Source organism: Miscanthus floridulus, unplaced genomic scaffold (assembly GCF_019320115.1).
Source record: "Miscanthus floridulus cultivar M001 unplaced genomic scaffold, ASM1932011v1 fs_184_2_3, whole genome shotgun sequence".
NCBI classification, from domain to species: domain Eukaryota; kingdom Viridiplantae; phylum Streptophyta; class Magnoliopsida; order Poales; family Poaceae; genus Miscanthus; species Miscanthus floridulus.
This window is the reverse complement of record NW_027096347.1, coordinates 49,315-60,000: the sequence shown is the minus strand read 5'-3', so window position 1 is coordinate 60,000 and position 10,686 is coordinate 49,315. Positions and strand designations below refer to the sequence as shown.

The 10,686-nt window shown below is 42.5% G+C and overlaps 2 protein-coding genes across 2 annotated transcripts; one reads left to right on the top strand and one right to left on the bottom strand.

Annotated features, from left to right (window-relative positions):
- Positions 1-3,958: 3,958 nt before the first annotated feature.
- On the top strand, positions 3,959-4,711 carry LOC136530721 (uncharacterized; the record flags this gene model as incomplete). The annotated part of the gene is made up of 1 exon (XM_066523432.1): positions 3,959-4,711. A coding segment is annotated over one exon (753 nt), but the record flags the coding sequence as incomplete, so codon positions are not given.
- Positions 4,712-5,060: 349 nt separating this feature from the next.
- On the bottom strand, positions 5,061-6,516 carry LOC136530720 (uncharacterized). Its single transcript, XM_066523431.1, has 3 exons — positions 5,771-6,516; positions 5,553-5,616; positions 5,061-5,399 (listed from the first exon to the last, which is right to left on the bottom strand). Exons 1-3 carry the CDS (start codon positions 6,514-6,516, stop codon positions 5,061-5,063), a joined length of 1,149 nt encoding a protein of 382 aa, XP_066379528.1.
- Between the last annotated feature and the right edge of the window lie 4,170 nt (positions 6,517-10,686).

Here is a 10,686-nt window from a genome sequence, read left to right as displayed (position 1 = left end):
TCAGTTAGTTTAGTACATTAGGTAGTAGTTACTAATAGGAATCTAATTTTATGCGTACTTCCAAGTACTTTTTTGTGTCTCGTGCATCCTACATTACATACTATGTATAAATTTACCAGGCAATAGCACTATGCACCAATCAATTATAAAAGTAGCATGGTGCTGTCTCCTTATAATTGACACTCTAGAAGTATGCACAAATCAATTAGATATGCAATACGTAATCCAGAAGAAATGCAGTAATCAATCAGAAAGGTAATCTGCTAGAAAGTAGAGCGTTGTGATGTCGCCTGCAGCCTGCTCTTCTCACTACTCAGATGCCGCTCATCACCAGTGCTGGATCTGCTGCTTGCTGTTGAGCTGATCACCGAAGAAGAACAACAGCTGCTGCTGTTGTACAGATTTGCTCGCCTAAAGCTCGAGCTGTTGAAACTGCTACTGTACCTGTAGAACACAAGAAGACTGCTCCTAACCGAGCTCAGCATGAGATTCGTTAACCTGTTACTGCCCTGTCTAGATAAGCACAACAAGACGATCAACACGAACAACACGGTGAGCAGCAAGCTCATGTGGTAAACTGGCCTGCTGAACAGAGCCTGGTTTCTCTGGCCGGATGAACTGAACCTTGCTCAGCCGCTTTAAAAAAAAACTCACCAAAAACGAGTCAAAATAAGTCCGATTGGACCAAGATTTTAACCGCAACTTGAGCAAAACACAGGTAAACTGCTCCAGCTGAAAACCCCCTAAATCGATTGGAAGTATCTCACGAATTTCAGAAAACCGAAACCCTAGAAGAAAAGGAAAAATAAGGGGAAAACACAAATCCGCGGCGCTCAACTGAGATTAGATGGGGGAAACACCCTAGCCTTACTCACGTGTGTCCTAGCACCGATTTGCCGCAAGAAATTTGCCCCAAACTGCAGTCAAATCGCAAGAACGAAAAATCCCCAAAAATTCCTCCGAAAATCACAGAAAAGGAAAAACTTCACATTTCGAGAGCAGAATGAGTGCTCGCCCGAGCGGAGCAGCGAAGGGTGCTCGCCCGGGAAACGGTGCCTGCCCCGGCCAATAGCGAGAGGCGCTCAAGCGCGAGGGGCGGGAAGTGGAGTTCGCCCCGGCCAACCGGCGAAGGGGTGCTCGCCCAGACCGAACCAGTAACCTGTTCGTTGGAAATCTTCGCTCTCTCATAGGCTTCTCTCTTCGCTCTCTAAAAAAATCACGGGCACGAACGGTGGGCGCCAATGTTGTCGAACATCCGGTATGGGACCCGGCAGGGAAGAGCAGAGAGAAAGTGAGAGGCAAACAGATCGACTCCTCCCCTCTCCTCTCCCCCTTTCCTGTTTTACAGGGGAGGTTCTCTTTACGTTTTTTTTTAATGAGGCTAGTATTTACAAAAATCTCATTAAAAGTTACAAAGAACTCTCAAATATTATTTTGTAATTCCTACCGCGTATAATTGGGTCCAAAACATAATAGTGAGGTCACCAACGTATACCTTTTCTAAAACAAATTCTAAATCTAACATGGTTGCTTTTCTATTTTTAAATCTAACACTTTTTACCGCGCCAAAATTCGTGATGCGGCCAAAACACGCTGCAACGCCACATGCATCTGCTCGACATGATCTGCCATGTTGGACAATGATTTTTCATGTGGAAATCCTTGCCACGCCACCGCCGTTGGTACAGCAGCACGGTAGCGGCACGCCATCCAGACTGTGCGTGGCAAGACGCAACCTTAGAAAAATTGTATTCTTTTTATACGACCTCGAATGAAGATGATCTTTATATAAAAATTATAGCTCTCGACGAGATCTACAACTTACTAGTTTTGAGTTTTATTATTTAAGGTCGTTAAGATGCTCAAAAAATTAAACAATGTTTCAGCAGTATATTAATCACGTGTTTTCTTGGAAAAATCATATGGTTCTTATATTATGTCAAATAGAGATATTTTTTATATGAAAGTTGTAGCCCTTGATGTGATCTGTAAATTTGTATTCTTAAGTTTTTGCATTTGAGATCATTAAGATACTCAAGAAAAATAATATAAAATTTCAGCATCATATTAATTGCGTACAAGCACTTTTCGTCTTGGAAAAATCATATCTTTCTTATATGGTGTCAAACGGAGATACTTTATATATGAAAGTTATAGCTCTCGCTGGGATCTACAAATTTATAGTTTTGGTTTTTTGCATTTAAGATCATTAAAATGAAAAAAAATAATATAAAATTTCAGTATCGTATTAATCGCATATCTTGAAAAAATAATATCTTTCTTATATGGTGTCAAATGAATATACTTTCTTTTATGAAAGTTATAGCCCTCGAGTGGTTTAAAAATTTATAGTTTTGAGTTTTGCATTTGCTGCCGTTATCTTAGGCGTGCGATGTGATTAATTAATAATCGAAAGTTGACTGGGGAGTTCAAGTGCTAAAAAAAACAGATGAAGTTGATTGATTTGTTAGGCTGATGGTAGATAGTTTAATGAACCACATATTATTACTATCTCACTACACTTTTGTTATCGCTTCGCATAAAAGTTTTATGTAAAGATGGTAACAAAAAGTTATGCAATTAGATCTAATAAACTTAGAAATGTACTGTTACACTAAGCAATTAAAGAAATAGGTTAAGGTCATAGTTTTCTAAGTTTATTAGATCTCACCAATTTTACAATTAATGATGTCTAGTATTACGTAACTTGTTGTGACCATCTTTACATAAAACTTTTATGCGAAACCACGACGAAAGTGTAGTTAGATAGTAATAGTGTGTGGTTTACTAAACTATCTACCATCAACCTAATAAATCAATCATTTTTGTCCGTTTTTGGTAGCACTTAAACTCCGGAGTTGACTTTTTATTAGTAATCAGCAACATCACGCGCGTCCAAGATAACGATCTCAAATGCAAAACTTAAAACTATAAATTTATAGACCCCATAGAGGGCTATACTTTTCATATAGAAAGTATCTCGATTTGGCACCATATAAGAAATATATGATTTTTTCAAAACGATAAACGCTGGTACATGATTAATATGATACTAAAATTTTATATTATTATTTTTAGCATCTTAATGATCTCAAATGTAAAAATTCAAAACTATAAATTTGTAGATCCCACCAAGAGCTATAACTTTTATATATAAAGTATCTCCATTTGACACCATATAAAAAAGATATGATTTTTTTCAAAACGAAGCGTTTGTACATGATTAATATGATGCTGAAACTTTATATTATTTTTTACATTTTAACGATTTCAAATGCAAAAATCCAAAACTATAAATTTGTAATCCCACTTAGAGCTATAACTTTTATATATAATGTATCTCCATTTGACATATGATTTTTTCAAGACGACAAGTGCTTTCACGCGATTAATACAATGCTGAAACTTTATATTATTTTTCTTCAGCATCTTAATAATCTCAAATGCAAAAACTCAAAACTATAAATTTGTAATTCCATCAAAAATTACAACTTTCATATAAAATTATCTCTATTTGACACCATATAAGAACGATATGATTTTTTCAAGTTGACCAGCGCAGGTATGCGATTAATATACTGCTGAAATTTTATTTAATTTTTTTGAGCATCTTAACGACCCTAAATGAAAAAACTAAAAACTTGTAGATCTCGTCGAGAGCTATAATTTTCATATAAAAATCTTTATTCGAGATCGTATGAAAAAGATACAATTTTTTTAGTGTTGCGCCTTACCGCGCCGGTCTGGATGCCGCTACACTACAGTGCTGCCGCGCCAACGACGGTGGCGCGGCAAGGATTTCCACGTGAAAATCACTGTTCGACGTGGCAGATCATGCCGCGCCGATGCATCTGACGCGGCAGCGTGTTTTGGCCGCGCCACGGACTTCGGCGTGGTCAGAAGTGTTAGAATTGAAAATAAAAAAGCAACTGTATTAGATTTGGAATTTGTTTAAAAAAAGTTAAAAATAAAAAAAATCACACGGGGCTTCCTCCGCCGCTGCTACGCATTCCACCGAACACCTCCCCTGCTCGGCCTATTCCGTATCTCCCAGCGCAGTGGGTGCTTCGTCCCCGTTGGAGAGGCCCCGGACTGCGTCCCCTCAGCGGGCTTCGCCCTCCCCGACCCCGCCAGCTGGTTCCTCCTCGGTTGCCGCCATGGCCGCGCGCTCCTCCGCAGCCGACCCAGTTGGCTCCAGCTCCTCGTCTGGGACCCCATCACCGGGCACCGACGCTGTGTCCGCCTCGGCCGGCTCGGGGGGCACGTCCAGGCGTGCCATGCCACCGTTGTTGGCGACCCGGTGGGCCTGGGCCGCTGCGCGGGCTCCTTCCGCGTGTCCTTCGTGTTCACCGGCAACGGCCGTGCGTCCGCCTGCCTCTACTCGTCGGAGACTGGCGCCTGGGGCAGGCTGATCACGGCGGACACGTTTTGCCACAACGTCTGCATGAAGCCCAACGCGTTGGTGGGGGACATGGTGTACTGGTTGCTTGAAGATGACGACGGTGGCATCCTTGAGCTCCATTTGGGCAATGAGAGCTTGGCCTTGGTCGAGCTGCCACCAAGCGCGCAGAGATTTTACCAGTGGAACCTCCAGCTGATGGAAGCCGAGGCCGGCGTGCTGGGATTTGCTGGCGTGAAGGAGTACAGCCTGCATCTGTGGGCGCGGGAGGCCGATTGTGATGGCACTGCGAATTGGGTGCTGCGCACCTGATACGTCGATACCGATACGGCTATAGGCTGATACGTCATTTTCAAAAAAAGAGGATACGCCGATACAGCATGTATATAAATATATCAAAAAAATCAGAATACACCTACTGAGAACATTTTTCACTCTAGCAGAACAATCAACAAATAAAAATGGCAAAACATAGACATTGCTAGTTCCATGAAGCATCTAAGATACTTGATTTTAAGGTTCTTACAGCACAATAATTAATATTGGTTTTAATATTTTTAGAGCAGAATAATAAATATTAGGATACAAGGGACACAAGCCAAATTTAAGGCGAAGGTTGCTATTGCATCTCAGTGTGAGATACGCCTTCTTCATCTTCAAATTATATCCGTTCAAATTCTGGCTCATCCAGTGAGAGATCAGCATGTTCAAGAATGCCAGCACCATAAAAGGTCTCATGATTGTCTGCCCCAACATCCCACATCTGAGTTGGCCCCTTCATATAATCATCAGATTTCCTTGACAGCAGACGCATGTTGCTATGGACAAACACTAAATCCTTAGCACGTGGAGGAGTAAGCCTATTCCTGGTTACGCTATCAATGAATCCATATGTACTCCAGTTCCTTTCACATGAAGAAGAAGATGCCGACTGCCCAAGTAACTTCAGTGCTAATGATTTCAATTCTGGGGTCCTTTGACCATGGAGGCCCCACCATTGCTTTGGTTCGAAAAGATCTCAATCTTTAATTGACTCACGGTCCGCAAAGCAACCTCCAAATAGAGAAAAATCAGCAAATTGTTGTTTGATTGTCCTAAGATCCTCTAGATTGGGAAACATTTTTCTAAAGCACTTGTTCCTCGTGTCAGAGACCTCAATATCTTCATGGGGGGCTACACGGTTAGGAACTTCAGAAAGCCACTGTTGAGAATAGTACCTGCATAAAATACGGGCATGAATCAGTCCCAAAAGTGATAAAACATGAACCTAGTGACAGTAGCAAATTGACAATTGACAACAAAAATCACCTAGGATTGAGAGAATGAGCCAAACAATGGAGAGGAGTATTGCTTTTAAGCCAACGATCATACAAAATGGCATAAATAGTGTCATAAAAGGCAGATTCTTCAACAGGTTGCTTTCTCTCATGGCGATAAATGCGATCTTTCACTTTCTCGATCATGCTGTCCCACATCTCATAAATCAGATGGAGACATGGCTTATTTGTGTCTGCTGGCCTTAGCATTGAATAAATAGGCTCAGCAAAATCAACAATGTATTTAACATTGTCCCACCAAAAATCATCAAGCAACTTATCTTTTATAGATCTTGCTTTGTCTACATCATCTTCCCTATATGTTGACCACTTGTCACCAACAACCATTAACACAAGAGACTCCTTGAGAACAAGGAACCTCTTCAACATAATAATATGTGATGCAAATCTTGTATCAGCAATAGCAAGAAATTTGAGTTTACTAAACTCATTAAACATTGATAGGCGCATACCGTGGTTCATGATGTAGTTCTTGATCATGAACGCAACCTCCATAGTATCCTTAATCCACATGAGCCCAGCATTTTCAGCATCATTGTCCTTTGCATCACAAATATTCTTCAGTGCCAAATTCAGAGTGTGGACAACACATGGAGTCCAAAAGATGTGGTCATACTTCTGTTCAATTATCAGACCAACACCCTTGTAGTTTGCTGCATTATCTGTAATCACTTGGACCACATTCTTTGGTCCAACACTATCAATCACAGAGATCAACATCTCAGCAATGTATTTCTTTCTCTTAATCTCTCCTTCAGTGTTAACAGCTCCCAAAAACATAGGGCCATCTTTAGATACAGCTAAAAAGTTGATGAGTGGGCGCCACTGAGGATCAGTCCACCCATTAGCTATAATAGTAATCCCTTTTGTAGGCCATGTAGTCTTGAATGGTTCCAACAGCCTCTCAACATTGACTCTCTCCTGCTGGAGAAGAGTAGTCCTGTCGATGTTTGACCACTGATAGCCTGCCACGGGGGTCTCCGGGGCAGTTTGTTCGGGCTTTAGCGTATGCAGAACTCGATGGTAAACGCAAGAGACAATCGATTTATCCTGGTTTGGGCCCTCAACCGTGATCGAGTAATAGTCCTACGTCTAGTCGGTGTTAGCCTTTGCGTTGTATTGATTGTAAAGTGTTGTGTTGCGTTGTTCCAGTCCCTAGGAACCCTGCCCTCCTTTATATAGTCAAGAGGTTAGAATCCTGGTCGGTTTACAATGAGAGTTTCTAGTAGGATTATAGAATACTACTACTACTAAGATTACAGGGGAAGAATCATAGTTAGACTAGATCTTCTCCCTTCCTTGTGGGGTATCCTGTGGGTCCTGCACCGACAAGCCCCCAAGCACTTTATGGTTGAGTTCTGAAAGCCTCGTCTTATTCCTTTAGGTCTTGTCGAGCAGGAACAAGCGTCGTCCGAGTGCTTTCTTGAGCGAAACTGTGTAGCGTTTCGTGAGATCTTTGCGTGGTGTATACTTTTTTGAAGAAAAAAGTACTCCCATTTGGGTGTAGCCCCCGAGCCTCTTGCTGTTTGGCACAAGGAGCTGAAGGGTCTTTTCTTGAAATTGCCCTGATTCTTCGTCGAAGTGTTCCTAAGCATATACCCGGGTTCTCCGTCGAAAAGAGCTCGGATATAGCTATGTCCGGGTTCTTTTTATCGTGTGGCCTTGAAGTGGTCTGTCTTGAAGAAGTCTTCTGATTGATGTGCGCTTTTTTGAATAAAAAAGTGCACTCACTGAGTGTAGCCCCTGAGTCTCTTGCTATTTAGAACAAAAAGTTGGAGCGTCTTGAATCTTATGTTGTTTGAAAAACTGTTGTCTAGAGGAAGTCTTCGAGTGATGTGCGCTTTTTTGGATGAAAAAGTGCACTCTATGAGTGTAGCCCCCCGAGCCTCTTGCTGGGTTCTTTTATCAAAAAGAACTTGGATATAGGTTCTTGGCATGTTCTCTGGTGGTCTGCTGTTGTCAGATGTAGTTGTATGGTGGTGGTTGATAGTAAATGCTGTTTGTTCACGAGTTGTACAGTATTGGTATATTCTTCCGAATATGTTCATTCTCGAGTACTGCTCCTTCACGCCTGGCTCCTCTTTCATTGAATTCTATCTTTTCACTGTGTCCTTTGTTAGGTTTGTTCTGCTGGTGCTCCTGGTCTAGGTGCACCTCTTCTTTGGCCTATATATATCCTCCTTGTGTGTTGTTTTGATTCATCGAGCATTTTGTTGCATAGTCTGAAATCTCCGTAGTCATGAATATTGTAGTTTGTGAAGTAGAGCAGCCTTTGGGCATATTTTGTAGTTCTTGTGTATCTTGCTGTAGCTGGAGGGAGTCTTGTAATAGGGATTAGAGGTAGGCTAATCCCACAGCAGCATTGTACTTGGAAGTACATGGTGGCTGTAACACCCCTGGTGTTATTCTTGCCTAATTGCACTTGCATTTCATATTCATGAGCATCATTCATCAATTCATGAGCATATGTCACTTGAAACATGGGAAACATGACTTTGAAACAAATGTATCATTTCAAGTGTTTTCATCATTTCAGTACCTTTAGTGCTTGATTATTGTATGACCAATGTGTGGTATAGCTAAATCTATTGTTAAACATCTTAGCTATGCTTAGAAAGTCATTAGGAACAATGTTCATGTTGATCATTTTGCCCAATTAAAATTTCAAATCATGGTTTGACTTGTTTTGACCCTAGGACTTTTTGGTTTGACTGTTTAAAAAGTACCACTTGGAATGTTTGCATGTCAGAGCAACCTAAAACAAAGTTGTAGCAAATTACATAAGGAACAAAAGTTATTTTGTGACCAAGTCATGAAAATGTGCACAACATGCTCAAAATGGTCCCACAAGTCAGAATTTGGGTTGATTTCAACACTTAGAAATTTCTAAGTGTAAACTTCAGTTTTCAGTTTCTTGAACCCGACTTTGGCATGATTTTACTCTCTGTCCTTTGCGAATTAGGTCTTGATCATTTAAGATGAATTACAGATGGTACTTAGAGCTACAACTCTTGTGTAGATGGTATGAGCTAATACTTCACGGTTTAGTAGAAAGAACGTTGTCAAATGGCGTCGTCAGGCTCTGATCGCGAGTCTGATGATCGTCTTCGTCAGGCCGAGTGGCCGACCGCCGTCAGGCCAAGTGCGCCAAGTGGAGTCCGTACGCCGTCGCAGCCCCCGCAGGTCAGACCGTCGCTGCCACGACATCGCCACGCGCCCCGCAGCTGGCCTATTTGGTTCGCCCGCGTTCCTTCGCATCGTCAGTCCCCTCCGAGCCGAGCTCGCGCTTCCGCCATTGCCGCAGGGTGAGTCGCCGCTGCTCAGCTCGCTCGCCTCCGTGTCGTTGCCGCCTCCAGTTAGCGCTCAGCTCCGTCTTCACCTCCCCTAGCTACTCCATCTCACCGTCGAGCCGGATAACCCAAGGTAGTGGCCCAATTGAGTTCCCGCCGCCACCGCAACTCGCCGGAGTTGGAGCTCACCGTGGCTAGCACGGCACAGCTCCTCTCTTCCTTCCCTACCTCTCGTTTTGTCTTCTCCGTCGCGCACTGTTACTCGGGTGATGGTGTCACCGTCCTCGCCGGCTCCGTCTAGCCGGAACGCGGCCGCGCACCGCCGTGCGCCATGGCCGAGCCGTCGAGCTCCGTGGCTGGGGTGCTTAGGGGTCAGTAGGGAGCAAGGTTAGGGTACCAATCGACGCGGTTCTTCACGTAGGTCACGTTGGTGCCGTCGGTTTCGCCGGGGAGATCACCGTCGGCGAGCTCGATCATCGCCGCGCCGACGTGTGCCGTCTCCCCTGTTTCGTGTCATTGACACGGGGGTCCCGCGTGTCAGTCGCCGAGCCGAAGAGAGCCAGGCTTGGGCTGCGCCGTGTCGTGGGCCGTCGGGTCCCTTCGGGCCGGCCCAGCAGCGCTTAAGTGAATTGTTTTCCATTTATGATTTGTTATTTGAAATCAAAAATGGTTTGAAAAATGTTTGGATGATCAAACTTGCTCCAAATTTGTTGAAACAAAATTTGCTAGGTTCCTTATCACCAGATCTACTTGGGAAAATTATTGCATGTCATGTTTGGGATACTTTTCTATAGGATTTTATTTAATCTTGAATATTGCTGATAACTTGAAAAATATGTAGAAAAATATATAGGCTTCAGAAAAATACGATTCCAAGTTTGTTAATCTTCTTAGGTCATGTACTTCCTAGGAAAAATATGTTTCATGCATGTGCTGTGGAAAACTTTGGAGGTGTAGTTCAAGTGCCTTTAATGGCTGATTTTTGTTATTTTTGCTAGAGAACAAACTTTGTATAAAACATGCATGTGGTAATTTTTGTACAGTCCCTATATGCTATTAAGAACCTAGGAAAAATACTAATTCTGTTGTTTGACACTTTTCATAGTACAAAGTAATTTCATGCTCATTTTTATGCTATAGCTTGTCATTTTTGTGTAGGATAGTTTACTTATCCAAATGCTATGAAATTTTTATGGTAGTCTGTTTAAGGTAGTATTATGCTACTGCAATTTTCTCAGATTTTTAGGAGCATCAAAAATATATGTTGCTATTCAAACCTACTATTAATTAGGGTATAAGCAAGTGCCGCTTTAAGTGTGATTAAGAAATTAGTAAAGCTTTGGTGTATCCTTGAAGCATTTCTTAAGATATTTTAACTTAACATATTAGTAGTAGAAGAGAATGCAGTAGATGACATGTGCTTATAGTATAGTTTCTTGGACGATGTTGACTACCTTGCATTTCAACATATCCATTGCATTCATCTCCTTCGATGCACCGTTTGCATAATCACTTACGCGCATTGCATCATACAGGATCGCAAACCAAGAACCCAGTCGTCATACCCGAGGAGCCCGAGGAGCAGTTCGAGGTGCAGCCGCAGGAAGCGCCAGAAGCCGACGAGGAGGGCGTTGAGGAACTTCCGGAGTGCCCCGATCAC